Source organism: Mauremys mutica, chromosome 10, assembly GCF_020497125.1.
Source record: "Mauremys mutica isolate MM-2020 ecotype Southern chromosome 10, ASM2049712v1, whole genome shotgun sequence".
Taxonomy (NCBI): Eukaryota; Metazoa; Chordata; order Testudines; family Geoemydidae; genus Mauremys; species Mauremys mutica.
In genome coordinates, this window is record NC_059081.1 from 54,304,239 (window position 1) to 54,321,181 (window position 16,943).

Here is a 16,943-nt window from a genome sequence, read left to right on the forward strand (position 1 = left end):
AGCATTTGCATTCTTGGATGAGCTCCAAATGCTTCTAGGGTCAAACACAGTGTCTGCGGTGGGTCAGGGCATAGTTCGGCAATTTGCGCACACACCCCACCCACCCCCAGAAGTGAAAGGGAAAACAATCCTCTGTTGACTCTTTTACATGTCACCCTATCTTTACTGAATGCTGCAGATAGACGCGATGGTGCAGCACTCAACACCAACATCCTTGCTCCCCCCACGCTATGGATGGCTGATGGTACAAAATGATGGAAATCCGTCCTCATCATTAGCCTATTGGCACATGGGACAGTGCAAAAGGGCTGGTAACCATGCCGACTAGCATCAGTAAGGTCGATCAAGGGTGCCTGTCCCTAATTTTTGATGGCAGATGGTGCAATATGGCTGGTAACCGTCCTCATCATTGCAACAGGGGGCTGAGCTCCATCAGCCCCCACCCTTCATTGTAAATAAAAGATTCAATTGCCCCTGGACTAGCAGAGGGATGATGGGCTCCTTCATCCACACTCCTTAATGTCCTGCCTGGACTATCATTGCAGCTGGAGGCTTCCTTCCACTCATTTCTCACAAACAAGTCACTGTGTCTTATTCCTGCATTCTTTATTACTTCATCACACAAGTGGGGGGACAATGGTATGCTAGCCCAGGAAGGCTGGGGTAAGAACGGAATGAACAGGTGGTGTTGTTGCAGGAGCACCCCCTGTGAATAGCATACAGCTCATAATTTATGCAGGATCGGACACAGAGCAGCTGTGCTCTCTGGTTCTATGATACAGTGGTTCTCTAGTACACTTGCCCATAATCTAGGCAGGACTGATTCTATTTTTAGATACCAAAAAGGAGGGATTGACTCAGGGAGTCATTCCCAATTTTTGCTTTTGCGCCCCTGGCTGCTCGGCCAGGGGCACTTATGACAGCACCAAATGGGGCAGTGCAAAAGGACAGGTAACCATGCCCATCTTATTACCATCTTATTACCAATTTATGGTATGGTTGATGGTACAATATGGCTGGTAACCATCTCTGCTGTCATGCAAAAGCAAAAGCATGCTGCTGTGTAGCGCTGCTGGCCCGCCTCTGTCAGCGGCATCTAGTACACATACGGTGACATACACAAAAGGCAAAACAGTGTCCATGGTTGCCACGCTATGGCGTATGCCAGGGCAATTCTGGGAAAACGGGCTTGAAATGATTGTCTGCCATTGCTTTCCCGGAGGAAGGAATGACTGGTGACATTTACCCAGAATCCACCGCGAAAATGATTTCTTCCCCAGCAGGCACAGGGGTCTCAACCCAGAATTCACAGAGACAGCCTAGACTCAGTTAATTGTTCGCAAAAATGTATCTTTGCAAGGAATTCACTCCCTGTTTCCCATCTCACAGCTTCCACTGTCTCCAGACCTGCCACAGCATCCCCCTCGCAGAGGCTGGCAAAGATTAGGCGGCGAAAGAAAAAGACAAGGGACAAGATGTTCGAGGAACGTATGGGCTGCTACCTAGCAGAGGCGGACCAGCAGAGCCAGTGGAGGGAGACCGTCTCTCTGTGCCAGCGCTCACACAGCGAACGGGAGGAGAGGTGGCGTGAGGAAGACAAGCAGGCGACTGAAACAATGCTTGGACTAGTAAGGGAGCAAACGGACACGCTCAGGCGCTTTGTGGATGTTCTGCAGGACCGCAGGAGGACAGAGACACCCTGCAGTGTATCTGCAACCGCACTCCCCCGCCACAAAGTCCCATACCCCCCTCACCGAAAATAATCAGGAGGGGCGGCCGGGGACGTGAATACTATCACTGCACCACAGCACAGTGCTCAAGTACCCAAAAGCTCTCATACCCTACAGTTGCCGAAGTCCTTCACTTCCAGACTCACAGTAGTCCCAATCCCAGTCCCATCCCCTAACTGTCTACTTAATTAATAAAAATGCTTTGCTGTTAATTACTGTTTCCGTTATGTTTTTTCAAAGAAGACTGTGTTTGAATGGGGGGCGTGGGGAAGGGGGTTGTTAATTGCATAGGACAGTCACCTTTCCCAGGGTACAGACACGGGGGCAGGATCAGCAGCGGGTCACACACACGGTGCAGTCAGTAGGCACCCTGGTCGGTTTTTGGAGGTGGTTTCCAGGATCTGTGTGGGCGGGGGAGATGTGACTTTGCAGCGGGGGAGGGCGGTTACAGATCTTATACAGCGGTCCTTGTCCTGGACCGCTGAGTCACGCAGCTGAGGAATCTGTATCCGTCCTCCTCCACCACAAGGTCACATATCCGCCCGCACACAGAATTCCATAAAGAGGGATGGCAGGCTCCATTGAAAGAAGCCTTCCGGCACTGCGGACCGCTCTAGGAGCAGGAGCCTGTCATTCCTTGAGTTTAGAGGCGGTCTTTACATCACCGCACACCCTACCCAGCACAGCCTGCGTCCCAGTTTCAACCCTTTCACGAAAAGTCATGAATAAAGAAACGTTTGTTAAGTAATAATGGGACATGTATTTTATTTTTACACGTGTGCTGGAAGTGGGGGTAACGGGGTGAACGGGGTATGTAACCGAAGAGGAGAGTCAACAGTAACTGGGTAAAGAAACAGGGGCAGGTTCAGCTTCTCTGTAAAGAAACTGAACAGTCACAGGTCACGCTGCTCGCTGGTATTTGAAGAGTTCCTTGTCGCTGTCCCAGGCGCCTGTATAGGGCTTCATGAGCAAGTGCATTAGCGGGCAGGCTGGGTCCCCGAGGATGACTATAGGCATCTGCACATCCACAACAGTTATTTCGTGGTACGGGAAGAAACTACCTTCCTGCAGGCGTCTGAGCAGCCCACTGTTCCTGAAAACACACGCATCAGGAACTTTGCCCGGCCACCCGACGTTGATGTTTGTAAAACGTCCCCTATGGTCCCCCAGTGCTTGCAGCACCATTGAAAAGTAGCCCAATTTCTCAGCAGCTGACTGTGGAAGACGTGGACGATAAAGTGCGAGGAGGAGAAAACGGCGATGATCGCAGCGGGCTCCGTGCTTGCAGTGCTGTGGCGTCTGCGCTGTCACTGACCAGAAAAGTGCACGAACAGATTGCCCGCAGGCGCTTTAAAGGAGGGAGGGAGGGAGGTTGTGATTGACGGTTCAATGATGACACTTACCCAAAACCACCCTCGACACATTTCTCCCCCCAGCAGGCATTGGGGGCTCTACCCAGCATTCCAATGGGCAGCGGGGACTGCGGGAACTGTGGGATAGCTTCCCACAGTGCACCGCTTCCAAAGTCGACGCTGGCCCCATGAATGTGGACTCAGAAATTCGAATTAGTGTATTTAGTATGGATACACAAATTCGACTTCATAAGGTCGAATCCACAAATTCGAACTAAGTTGATTCGAAATAGTCTTGTAGTGTAGACAAGGCCTTAGACAAAAAACTTTCCTGAAGCTCTCGCAGGTCCCTTTCTCCTGAAGTTGCCTCTACATCAAACTTTGCATATGCAATTATAGTTAGTTTGGGGGATATCTTCCCATGAATTAAAACTTGCTTGCACAATACACTGTGTGGCTTTTTTTGTTTGTTTCCTTTTTTTTTTTTGTAACACCTCCCCACCCCATGGTAACCCTTGCCACAACAGTATAAATTTATCTGATGCAACGTGCCTAAAGTTGAAGGAAATTATAGAAAATGAACAAGTGAATGGACTGAAATAATTAAAACTGACTTTTTTCCAATGTAAAATAAAGCATCAAAAGCTATTAAGTGGCAAGATAGAGTAGCTCACAGGTCACTTCAAAGAATGCGGGAAATTGCTTTCTTCAAGATCAAATGGGCCACTGAATGAGAATCTATCTGTTGACATGGAAGAGCAGAACACTGATGAATTACAACCTTAAAAATATTCTTACCATTTTGGCCATATGTAATTTGACATATAGGTCTAGAGTTTTGACTAGCCTAATAAGAACATAGGCTTGCACATGGCTTAGGACCCCCTGCAAGTGTGCCAGGCACGAGTGGGAGAGCAAGCTGCATCCTAGTAAGTGATGAAGTAAATTATTATCTGTTCAATTGCTATCTGCAAGCACAACTGTGAGTCACCATCCCTCTCTAGAGCTACTCATGAGGCAGCTGCAACTCCATCATCTGTTAGGAACATATCTTGGCTGTAGCTGAGGGACTAGCCCAATGTGTGGATTTCATTGGTCTGATGCACTGGAAGCATGTGTGCAACCCACTACTGGTGACTGCAGGTGTGTAACTGAGAGTAGTAAACCTATTATTATTAGTTACATATTGCCAAAAATTTGCAGGGCATTTTACAGACATCTACCGGTTCTATCCAAAACTGGGTTAAAATCTAAAAAAAAAATAAGACACACACAGTTGGCAAAAGGGATACAGCTTGAAAGCAAAGTGTGAGAATGGAAAATTATCTCTCTTACCTTGTCTGTAACTCTTCTGATTTCTCTGAATTATCTATAGACATGACAAAAAGGTTAATAAACCACATAAGAGAATACTGGTACATTGGCTCAATGTTGGCTAGATCAGCAATTGAGAAAAAGAGGATTGCTGAATGAATAGCAATAGAACGGTAACCCATCCGGGTAGTATCAATCTTCTTTTCTGTCTCTTCAGCTATAGCTTGCTTCTCAGAAATCTCATTAGCCAGAACTTTGGAAGAAGATAATATCTTAATGGCAGTTTCATCCTCTAAAATATTTCCTTCTGAAGCTGAGAGAACTTCTAAAATCTTGTCTTCTATTTCTTTTAGTTGCCTAAAATAAAATACAAAATGTTCATACAATGCATACATACATGCAATGCATATTCAAGATATGTAACCTGAGAATTAAAGACTTATTTTTGTTCTTAGCTTAATCTTTCTTTAAAATTAAGCTATTTGTATTTTCTAAACACCTGTGGTCATACAAGGCTCACTACTACTTCTTACAAAGCAAAATGACTCTAAGGGAATGCAGTGTGCAGCAGATATAGTATAGCCAGCTCTCCTCCAACTTTGCAGACTTCATACTCTGTCTTCATGTGGAAAAGGGTCCTGTGCACATACTCCCCAAGTACAATCAGACAAATATGGCCCGCAGTGAAGATTCATTTCTAAAAACATCAAGTAGGAGAACAAGTAGCAACCTTTGCCCCCAACTCCTGCTCTCCCCAAAACCTGTTAAGACTCCTCAGAAAACAAAGCCACCAAGGGGACATTCAAAAATAGCGTTTAAGGACGAGAGGTAGAGTCCCCAACCAAATAAGTTATTCTGATACCTTTTATTCTCAGCTCCTTGCAAGATTAGGGCTTGCTTTTCTTCTTCAAGATCTGGTCTCTCTCTTGCTACTACAATTCCAAGAAGCTGATCTTGCATTCCTTCTGGAGTTATCATGAAGTTCAGTAAGGTTACCTGTAAACGAAAGGTGTTACGAAGCACAACACAATTAGGGACAGATCAAATTAAAGTATTGTTCCTCTTCCATGCTCAAGAAATCTGCAAAAGACCATGCAACAGCCTAAAACAGATTATTCTGAGAGCAGAAAAATTGAGCCTGAGGTTTCTACAGTCCTCTGTGCTATGGAGTTTTTGTCCCATAATTACAATAAGTAAGAAAGAAAAAGTCCATCTTATCTGTGAATTTTCTTTTTCTTTCCTCCCTCCATGTAAGACAGCCTTCGTGATAGGGCATTCCCCAGTTCCATAGCAAATGGAAGCAGACAAAAAACTGTGGCACTCAGTCTGGGCTGAGAATTGCCCCTCAAAAAAAGAACTCTCCAGAATGATAGCTTTCAAAGTTGAAAAAAACTAATTACAAAAATGGTTAAAGTGCTATTCAACTCAAATCATTTGCAATAAAGCCTGGACAAGAAATTTAAGGATGTCCTAGGAGAACACGCTATTCTTCCAAATTACTTAACATGCAAGTAATAGCCAGAAATACTATGGACATAATGCTCCAATGGAGTGGTCTCAAAAAAAATCACAGATAAGACAGAATTTTCCCTTCTTCATCCCCTCCCCTCTGCTTCATAGAGGAAAGCAGAAAGCTGTAAATAAACCCTAGGAAGGGAGGAGGGATTCGACTATGCACAATTTGGATAGAAATTTAAGGGTTACAACAATCTAACAAATTTTGCATCTTCAAAGGAGAGGCTGTTGACAGTCACCTTCTGAAAAATTGTGAATAGAAGACCACATAGAGCAGATCTCATTTTAAGATGTATATATCATCTCCACCCATTAAATCACTGCTCCTTTCACAAAATGAGTGTGGAATTAAACAGAATGAAAATACAACCTCCTACCATATGGTTATCCTGAGAAAGAAGTCCTTGTCATTTCAAAGAACTACCATGCTTGATAGACTATGCATAATTGAGGTTCCATAGAGAGCATCCCAAGCTCCAAAATTCAACTGGCCAAGCAGATGGTAAGTAGACAAGATACTGAGACACAGGAGAGGGGCATACTGAATGCAGGAGGCTAGAAAGATGGTTTTTATGATTTCTTGCAGCATACAGGGCAATATCCTGATAGGAATCTGCATACTCGTGAAAGACTGATGAGCATGGTGGTCTTATGGTATCAGTTATGTAATGGTCATTAGCAATTTCCTTTGGTTTCTTACAGTGCAATACACATGCAGTCACAGACTTGTCTTTCCAAAAAGTGTTATCTTTGAGTCCAATGATCAGGACATCTTGTAGTAACTACAAGTAACTTTGATTTACACTGCCTGATCCATTTCTCATAACAATATCTGAACCCCAAAATATCTTCTGTCTGTGTGTTCCATTTTATGCATCCAAAGAAGTGAGCTATAGCCCATGAAAGCTTATGCTGAAATAAATTTGTTAGTCTCTAAGGTGCCATAAGTACTCCTGTTCTTTTTGCAGATACAGACTAACAAGGCTGCTACTCTGAAACCTAGTAAGGTAAGATAGCCTGAAGTTTCTTTCACTGGAAGGAGGAAGAGCCTTCTCTCCTCAATGGTCTCTTAGATTGCTTTGTCCCTATGCTCCCTAAAGCGCTTACCAACAGACTATTTGGAAGGATGTCGTCAGAAGCAAGTGATCTCCAGATTCTTCCATGCTGCTACATGGAGAATTGGAATGTACAGAAAATCTTCAATCAAGTGAAGCATTGGTTCTGAAAGAAGCTGCTACAGAAATATAGTTTAAAGTAGATTTTATGTGGGTTTTTCCACAAAATTGTTCCAGTGGCCTCCCGTTCAAGATACATCCTACAAAAGAAGAGGGTGCTGCCAATAATATGATGGCTGAGGCCACTGCATTCAAGTTTTGTTTAAGTGATGATTCCATTCCCCTGGGATATTCATTCTTCACAGCTTTACACCAAGCCCCTCCCAGGCCTTCTTGCCCGGAGACTTTCCCTGCTTTGGCAGGCCACGTTCTATCTAGCTAGAGTCTTTTTCTCCCTGGTATCTCAGGGTCCTCAGCAGGAATCTTCCTACTCACTGCAGCCTTCTCCAGGCCTTTGCTGAAACTCTGATGTCTCAGTGTCAGACCTGCTGGCCTGGAGTCTTTTAAGCCCCTCCCAGTGACTTGGAACTCCAGCTAAGTTGTTTAATGAAAGTCCACCCCTTCCAGGGTATACCTGTCCAAAAAGACAAACGCAATAATCCCACAGAGTCTTTGCCTCAGACCCTCCATCCTGAGGATTTAGTCCGTCTTCTACTCAGACATTAGTTTTTAGCCCTTCCTGTGTTCATTTTTCAGCCTCTCCCCATCGGCTCCTTGGGTCACTGCTTGCTCTTTTCTTGAGCAACCCCTTCCAGGATTTTCATCCTGGAGTCTTCATTCTCTCCCCCACAACCGTCTTCCCCCAGAGATAAAGTACCTTTGCTTCATCCTGTTGGAAAGATAAGAGGACCTAGGGAATCTTTTTCTACTGCATTTTAAAACCACAGCAGTGTCTCTCAGAGCCCGGGTCTACAGACTGGAACAGGTATGTACACTCTAGAAATTCAAGCTTGGGCTGGAGTTCAGGCCAGTCACCTTGTGGCAGGGAACTTTCATCTCTCTCCCCACTCCTTGACAATAAAAGGCCAGATATTCGGGGGGAGGGAGGTGTTCAGAGTCAATTACACAAGAGTGGTAACTCTCTGTGTATGGAATCACTGAAGACTGGTGATGAATAGGTAAATATGATAATGTGTAAAAGATTTCTATATAACCAAAGTTGTACATACAGATGAAGACCATTACTGAAGACAAATAAAGTTTGGTTTTTTTGTATTAGATATAGGACTTGAGTTTCCACTTCATTACATGAGTTTGATGCTGGTATAACTCCATTAAAATCAACAGAGTTCAATTATTATAAAACTGGTGCAACACAATGGAGATTCAGGGCCTGAAATATTATTGTCTTATTTAACTTGTTATGATACTTGTATCAGATTTTTAAACTTTTTGTCGTGCAAGTCTTTTCTAAATTTATATGTAGCATAATAGTTTTTGGTTTTGTATGTTTTCTTTTTATATTTCATCTTTGCTTTTTAACTTGTACCTACATATTTTCATCTTTGATAAAAAATCAATGTCTGGGTCCTTTGAGGTGTAATAAAGCGAAGAGATGTTCTTTATTTTCATTAATTTCTTTTTCTACCATTTCTTTCTATGTCAGTGCTCCTTGTCAGTTGGAAGTTAAGTTATTGTTCCATTCTGCTGATTTTCAAATTACTGGTAGTTTAAAGACAAATTTCAGAACTAGTTTTCAGGGCTTCGTGCTCTAACAGATGCAACATTCAGCCTAATCGTATGTCTGTGACCCACTAACATACAAAACTCTTTAAAAGTAACGGTGAATAAAAACTGTAATAGAGCTCTTGAGTAACTGCAAGGAGCAGGAAAACACTAACCTTATTCTATGAAGCAGGAAATATACCTCTGCTCCCTAACTTGCAACAACCACAATAACTCATTTAGGTTCCTTATAGTTTGATGATTGACAAGGGAAGTCTGATGTGAATGGTTAAAGCTACTTTTATCATATTATAAAAATGTGGAAAAACTATATGGTGGAAACAGGAATAATTTTGTCACTTCTCTGTAAATTTGTATTCTTGTATATATCCAAGGCACAAAGCCTGGCACTGCTTGAAGTCCTGCCAACAGCAATCACCATGGAACCACCTCTCTAGAAGATTTTAGAAGCCCAATTTGTAGCCTGTACATGCATGGGGCTCCAAACTCCCAGTAGATATTTCTATGCTGAAAAGCAAATCAGTAAAATTGGCACAAAAAGTCATGAACTGGGGAGGAAGTTAAATACCAGAAATTAATGTTTAGATTACATTATTCAGATTATGAATGACTATTTTGTGAACAGTAATGTTTTGCCAGCTCTAATATCAGCAGTTAGAGATTACTCAGAGATGATGCCAATATTGTCAAAGAAGAAGGAAAAAACCCAACAACAGCTTAGATATCAGGAACTCTTCTGCCTGCAGCCTACAGGGAAAATAATGTTAATATTAAAACAAAACACATTAATTTTCAAATCTCTCACCTTAACAGATGTTTCAGGAAGATAGTGTGGGTTTCTCAGCTTGGTTGTAATATAAAAGCGAAAGTCAGGAGCATATTCAATGGTGGAGTCACCAAGACGGATGCATATACTACCAGACTGCTTAAACATCTGTTTGAGTAGAAGTGGTTCTAGGATAGGGTCCAGTTCTTCTCCAACATTTTCCAGCAGCACTTGAACACAACAATAACTAGGTTTTGATTCATTTTCTTGGCAAGAGATATCTCTGTTAAATGTGTACTTACGATGTGCAAACAGGTACTACTTCCACAATACAAATATGGGTCTAAAAGGATGTGGTAGAAATATGGTAAAACTTTCTTAAATAATTTTTTTAAAAGTTCAAGGAAGCTTATATTTGCTTTGTGATATGTATCAAGTTTGAATAGGGCAATGAAGATTCTCTGAACTGTAGTATTGTTTGAGTATACTAGCGTTTCAAAGGGTCCTAAAAGAATCAGTCACTCAAATCTTGTTGAATGTCAATGGCATTGGGGCTCCTAATCCCAATTTTGAAATCTATTTTTGTTCCCCCTGTAGCAGTGGTTCTCAAACTAGGTTTGACCGGGCCAGTTTCTTTACCTGCCGCGTCCACAGGTTCGGCCAATCGCAGCTCCCAGTGGCCGCGGTTCGCCACTCCAGGCCCGGCCCACCAGGGGCTTTCTCTGAACAAGCAGCGACCCTAGTTTGAGAACCACTGCCCTATAAGGAATTTAAAGGATATATGAGTTGTTTCTTTACTTGTAGTTAAATTTTTCATTTAAAAATAACAATGGAAATAACTCAAATAGTTAACTGTAAGTAATTATTTTCTGATTCTGTTACCTTGGATGAGATATGGTATATAAGAATGTCAGTAAAAGTAGTACACTGTATACTACCTATTTGTAAAATAAGCGGAGCCATGCAGGAACAGACAATTTGACAGACAGTGTGTTATACATTTTTGGAAGATAAAAGTAGAATTATTGTAACATGAAAACAAGTGTATGGCAAAATCTCAAACAATTAAAGGAGCCAAATTAAAGAGAGGATTTCAAATTGATATTTGAGATGAAAAATCTCACAACCTGCTGTGACTTCAATTACTAAAAATCTAATTTGATAACAAAATCTCCCTTTTTCTATGAATCTGACAATATTTGGTACTTTTATCATCCTTATTTTTGAGTTAATTGTGCCCTCTCCAGGTTTTTTCGGAAATCTACACTTTCATTATTCAATCACTTACCAGGAGTGCCAAACTGAATGCAGTTTTCCAGTGTTCTCACAAATTCAGGGTCACTGAGTTTAATTATGTGCAAACTATTGGTTTTTTCCATATTTTTTATCCATTTGTTTGCTTGGCCCTGGGGATCTATCATCAGAGGCCATCTTCTTGCATTTCTGGAGGGAACAAAAATTGAGATAGCTAAACTTTTTTAGAACTAGATTATATACCCTTAAAATGTTTACTGTAAGCTTGACTTTAATGCGGTTTACTTTATGGTGCCATTTAAACGCAACCTTCTAATCTGATTTATAAAATGCTCAGGGACAAATTCTTCCTTCAGATGCTTGCATGAGAGTCCCACTGACTTGAACAGACCCTTTGATATATATAAGCTTCATCTGAGCAAGATTTGCAAAATAGGTTTCCATTTGTCTGCAGAGGCTTCTATTGGTAGGAAGGTGTCCAGAGTTGGTTCCCAAATAATTCTTTGAATTACAAAACTTTAGTTTTATATGGATTGGAGAGACACTTTCATTTCCACCCAATATTCTACTACAAAACTCCTGTACTTCAACTCTGCTTCTTCTCCCCCTCCATCCTACTTTATTCACTGCTCACTACTTCCCAATAGCGATGAAGGAGGAGAGAAGCTGTGCTGCAGAATGCAGAATTTGTTATTTGATAATTTTCCATTAGAAGCTTCTCTCCTCATTCGACCCACCACGGTAGTCTGCTAAATGATGGGAATAAAATGTGTAGCAAATTGAAATTTTTATCTAAAGGGAGAATTGAACATATATTTGCCTTAAGGTTCATTAATACATTATACGAAGTTTGTTGTTTTAATGCTAATAATTGGTTGCTGGGGTATTTCTACAGCTTCAGAAGAATTCTGCTGGTGACCTGAGGCATAGTCCTGGAGCGTACAGCAACAATGTTGGACTGCCTCTGAATTCCACAAGTGTGGGGTATTAATCTATTAGAGCTTCAGAATAATAGTCTCATTTCATAGAGCTGAACATTTCCTGCTGTTAGTCTACTCCAAGTTTACTCTACCAAGAGGTATCCAAGATTTTCTTTGTTTTAATTACTGATTGGTCATTTACAAGTAAAATTACTACATGTGTTCATAAAATGTAGTTTACTGCAACCTTCTAACATCAAAAAAATTCAATCTCTTTACAGCAACTCATGAGAATTAAGAGGGGAGTGAATTACTTTACACACTAGAAGCCTTGAAAAAAGTATATAGCAAAAAATAGAAACAGCCTTGTTTTTGTTTTGTTTAATTGTTGAACTTGCCATACAGTAATATGTGTCCATAAAAATAATAGCTTCTTACAGCATACTTTTCAGTTATTTCATGAAAGCTAACAGGTGTGAATTTCCTACTTACGAGATGATGATACCGTTATCAATAGAAAACATGTCAGATGGTAATCCAGCAATGTTCCAAGCTCTGATTTTAACAGGTTCTCCCAAAGTATTTGTTAGGGAAAAATCATCTGAGCAAGGAATATCTCTCATTTTACATAGTGATGTCCACTCATTTGTTTGATTCTAGAAGACAAGAATGCAAATATTAACGAAAGTTTTGTCTGTTCCCTATTACATTTACAAGATTTATAAAACTGTCAATGCATTTATCTATATTTTTTTCAACTCTTCCCCCAAACCATTGCTTCAGTAAAGTCATTTCTGTACTTGTCTAAACACTAAAAAAACCACACATAAGAAATTAAAACAGTAACCACTGTTCATGTAGAACATACAGGACCAGTTCCTTCAGCCAGGCTGAGCTGCACTCAGTACAAGAAAGAAGAGATGAAGCAACATATCTGGCTTTAGGCTACATTTGAATTTCCCTGATCTTGGGGTCAGTTCTACACAGGAGGCCTTTCTGGCAGCTGAGGATTGCTATGGCGTAGGGATGTTCCAGACACATACCATTTTCAGACACATACCATACAAGGGGTAGGAGAATGGATGATGCAGGAGTTGTTATGACAGCTTTTTGCCACTGGAGGATTTCCCTATGTAACAGGAACCTACTGGGTCTGGATCTGCTGGCATTTGAGGGGGAGTTTGTTTATATTTTTAAACAGAACATGTTTTAAATTTGTGCCAATTAGTCAAACATCACTTTGAGAGTACACTACTTTCCCTAGCTAAACATAAGATTTTGTTCCTAAACTAATCAGATTTTAATAATGGTCTGTGAATTCTTAGCTGAGGCAAACATTTTCAGCTAATGCAGATTTGTCAACTGCAGCCTTTTATTTTCAATGATACATTAGTGACAATAGCAATAGTACAATATTTATTCCTACACAAAAATCTTCATTCACTTGAAATGAAGGTTACTCAAGAGCATTTCCTCTTAATGCATTTAAAAAAAAAGAAATTACCAGTTAAGGCAACATTAATAGCCACAGCGGTCTCAATTCACATGACTTAATATCCTAACATCCAAATACACTCCGTCTCCTCATGTCCTCAGAAAAAATCCCGTTCAATTCCAACAAATAACAACTCACAATGCATACATCCAGTTCTTCACAATCCCAATCAAATGCACAACCTGAATTTTGACCACAGTGCCCTGCAGAGCAGAAGCCCCAAGACACCCCTTCCCCGCTGGGTAGAAGCCCCTATGCCACCACCCCGCTGCAAAGCAGAGGTCCCAAGCTCTGCCTCCCCCTCCGCCCCCCAAAGTCTGGCAGGGGGAGAATGATCCACTGTAGTGTTTAAAGTGTAAATACAGCCTAAGACAAATGGACTGTTTCACATGGAATTGAGACACAACTTTGACTGAAAGCTTTGGATTAGGCCAAAGCATTTTATTGTCCTTACAAAACACAGCACTCCAAACAAAAGAGTGAACATCAAAGCCTGAATTTTATTCATGTCTCTTTCCAAGGCAACAGCAATCACAAATTTAGAATGAAAGGAAATGATTCTCAGGGGATAGAGAACATTCACAGAGATGTCAATTGAAGGCTCTAGCACTTTATTCAAAACCAAGGTGCCAAAAACATATAAAAGCTTTGCTCTTTGAAAAACTGGGGGAAATAAAGGAATTAGCTTCCTGACAAAATGAGAAACTGCAAAATGAGCAAATGTGAAAGTACTATCCAGAGTCTCAGGAAGGGCTGAAACAGCCACCCAGTGAATACATAACAATACATAGACAATGACAAAGAGGCCATATATATATTAAAATAAAAAATAGCTGTCAGGAGGTCACAACTACTGTTATACAAAGAAGGAAACACTTTAGTTTCATATCAGACAATGAGTTCCCACAACCAGCCCCATAAGGCTACATTAAACTAAACTTCTTGAGTAAAACCAGTAAAAGTTAGTTATTGCTAAATGAATAAGAATATAGTTATATTCAGTTGCCTTTGCTTCTCAGGACTGGCATGAAGGATCTTCCAATCACCACTTTTCAGAACCCCCATCATCTTTTACCAAAGGTCTGATACCTAGCCATACTATACATGCCTGATAAATGGCTGCTTTCATCCAATATAGAATTACATTAGCTCAAAAGTCAGTAACTGAGAACAGGAGAAAACCGCAGGCAAAATAAGATTTTGCAAAATAAAACACTAAAAAAATAATGTCAAAATATGGAAATGGTGAACAAAATAAAGTTTGAGAGATGTTACAGAATTTTCTAAAGAAAGAATGATAAGGACAGTACAGTAAAAGTAGGTAAGTGGAGATAAGGAAAAAAAAGATTTAGGCTCAAATGTTAGACTCAATTTTCAAAAGTGGTCATTGATTTTAGATGCCTCTATTTTTGGATGTCTAACTTGTGACAACCTGGGATCGATTTTCAGCTGTGTTGAGCAATCATTTCTTCAGCTGAAGCCTCGAGAGATCCAGCTGCTCAGAAAATCTGAACATAAGAGCAAAAGCGCATCAAATTAGGTATCCAAAAATGGAGGCATCCAAAACGAATAGCTAGTTGAAAATTTTGACCTCAGGTCCTAATCCTGTAATTATTTTACACACACAACTTCCATTTATGTCAATGGGAATTAAACACACAAATTGTTTATGATATTAAGTCCACTTTATTTCCCTGTTTCTCCTTGTTCTAGAGATTTATTGCACTTTAAATACATTTACACTCGAGTTGCTGACCAAAGATTCTGCAGACATAGGTCCTGTTCCTGCTCCCACAGAACTTAGTGTGAATTTAGCCATTGACTACAATGGTAGCAGATCAGTCACTTTACAGACATTTGAGAAAACCAATCACAAGGTTCATGTATTTTACAATTAATGTTGTTAGGAAATAGTAAAGAAATATGAAGGAAGAGTTCCCGTGAGTTCTTCTAAGTGAAGTTCAAATTCTTATACACATGCATGCGTGCGCGCACACACACACAAAGAAAAACCTGTTTTTTCAATTCTTGAAAATTTTGAAGTCAATTAAAACATGTTTTTAAAAATCTAAATATTTTAGCAGGAGAAAAAAATGTTTGGTTTAATACAAAAACATTTAGATAAAACAACTGTATTCATTACTTGTCTATAGCTGGATGTGAAGGCTCCCAGGTAAGCCACAATTCCTGAAGAAATGAGGATATCTCCAGTCAAATTGATGTACTGCCTCCCCAGCTCCAGAGCAGTCAGGTTCCAGCGAGTTTTCTCACCACCAAGGCCTCCAATCAATTGTTCTGCTCTCTGTAGCTTTTTGCTGCACAGGTCAACCTCAAAAACAAAAAATAAATTGCATATAATGGCAGCACTTGTGCTGCAGATTATTTACATGTTTTGTCATACGATGAACAGTCAGGGAACATCCTGAAATTATTTACCTGTATGCACTGATTTTTTTTTAAATTTCAGCAAAGAAAAACTTGATTAAATGTTTAAAAGTCTGAAGAAGGAAAATAATCTGTGCGACAGATTATCTTGCTTACTTGTACAGAGACAAAGTCCATGACATTTAAGAGCTACTGTTTCCTCCAAATAAATTATGAAGTTCATATAAAACACTGAACTCCTAATAGCTTTGTATGTGATACAGAAAATATCAATATTTGAGGAAGTTACCCTGCGCTTATGTTCCTTCTCTCATAAAACATTCTTATGAATTCACATTCTAGGTTGTTTTTTTAATCAAGTAGTCTTTTAAAGTATTTTTAACAAGAGGTATGATTTAATAATTTAATTCAATTATTTTACATTCATTTCTTGACCATAGGGGGTTGGGACTCTGCAGAATCCCCACCAGCCCCCAATTCAAGTTGTTTACAATGTCCTATCTGGATTCCAAATGCGGGTGCGCATGCATGCCATGCGCCAGAGCGGGAACTGTTCATAGTAGTGTCCATGTGTTGGCCACATGGCACATACAAGGCTTTAAGAGGACACTCCAGTTTCCTCTTATCCAGCAACAGAGGGTCCTGGAGCAGAGGGGAAGGAGGGCAGGATTGGAATCCAGATAAGGACTGCACATCTTGAATAACCTTCACTTACAGTAAGTAACCTTCTCTTCTTCTTCGAGTGCTGGTCCCTATGTGGATTCCAAATGCAGGAGAGTAGCGAGCAGTGGTCCGGAAGGAGGTGGGAGCGAGGGCTCTCAAAAAGATCACGCCTGTAGGACAGAATGACCAACTGCAGCACCCGTTGTTGTAGAGGAAGCAATGGTGCAATGAGTGGAGAAGGTGTGGACAGAGGACCAAATGGCAGTTCCAAGTATGTCCTGCTACGGAATGTCCACGAGGAAGGCTGATATGGCAGCATATGCCCATGTGGAGTGGGCCGTGATTCCCAGTGAGAGTGGAGTGTCTGATAGATCATAGCAGGTCTCGATGCAGCAGGAGAACCACTTGGAGAAACATTGTGAGGAGAGGGCAGAGCTGCGGCAGCACTCCGCGATGGCAACAAAGAGCCAGGGGATGCGCAGAAGGCGTGGGTGCGATGGAGATAAAACGCTAGAGCCTGACAGATGTCAAGGGAGTGGAAGGCACGTTCCATGAGCGAGGCATGGGATTTGGGGTAGAATAGTTTAGGGTTTGGGAGGTGTATACTTTGGTTCAGGTGGAAAGAGGAAGCCACCTTGGACAGAAACTTGGGGTGTAGGCGAAAGGAGATTTTGTACTTATGGAAGAGGGTGAACAGGGGATCCACCATCATGGCTGCCAGTTCACTGACACGGCATGCAGAGGTGAT

The 16,943-nt window shown here is 41.1% G+C and overlaps 1 protein-coding gene and 1 long non-coding RNA gene across 2 annotated transcripts in view; one reads left to right on the top strand and one right to left on the bottom strand.

Moving 5' to 3' along the window:
- Window positions 1-15,467, top strand: part of LOC123378246 — a 29,451-nt gene extending 13,984 nt beyond the window's left edge. Inside the window, exons 2-3 of the long non-coding RNA XR_006582528.1 lie at window positions 11,628-11,810; window positions 15,301-15,467. This is a non-coding gene — a long non-coding RNA (uncharacterized LOC123378246). The remainder of the gene's footprint in view (window positions 1-11,627; window positions 11,811-15,300) is intronic.
- The window catches only part of DNAH7 (dynein axonemal heavy chain 7), a 248,353-nt gene that overhangs the window by 47,941 nt on the left and 183,469 nt on the right, over window positions 1-16,943 (bottom strand). Inside the window, exons 45-50 of the mRNA XM_045031804.1 lie at window positions 15,291-15,476; window positions 12,145-12,308; window positions 10,767-10,921; window positions 9,518-9,708; window positions 5,259-5,392; window positions 4,418-4,753 (exon numbers count right to left, since the gene is read on the bottom strand). Of these exons, the coding sequence (XP_044887739.1) occupies window positions 4,418-4,753; window positions 5,259-5,392; window positions 9,518-9,708; window positions 10,767-10,921; window positions 12,145-12,308; window positions 15,291-15,476 (1,166 nt within the window). The remainder of the gene's footprint in view (window positions 1-4,417; window positions 4,754-5,258; window positions 5,393-9,517; window positions 9,709-10,766; window positions 10,922-12,144; window positions 12,309-15,290; window positions 15,477-16,943) is intronic.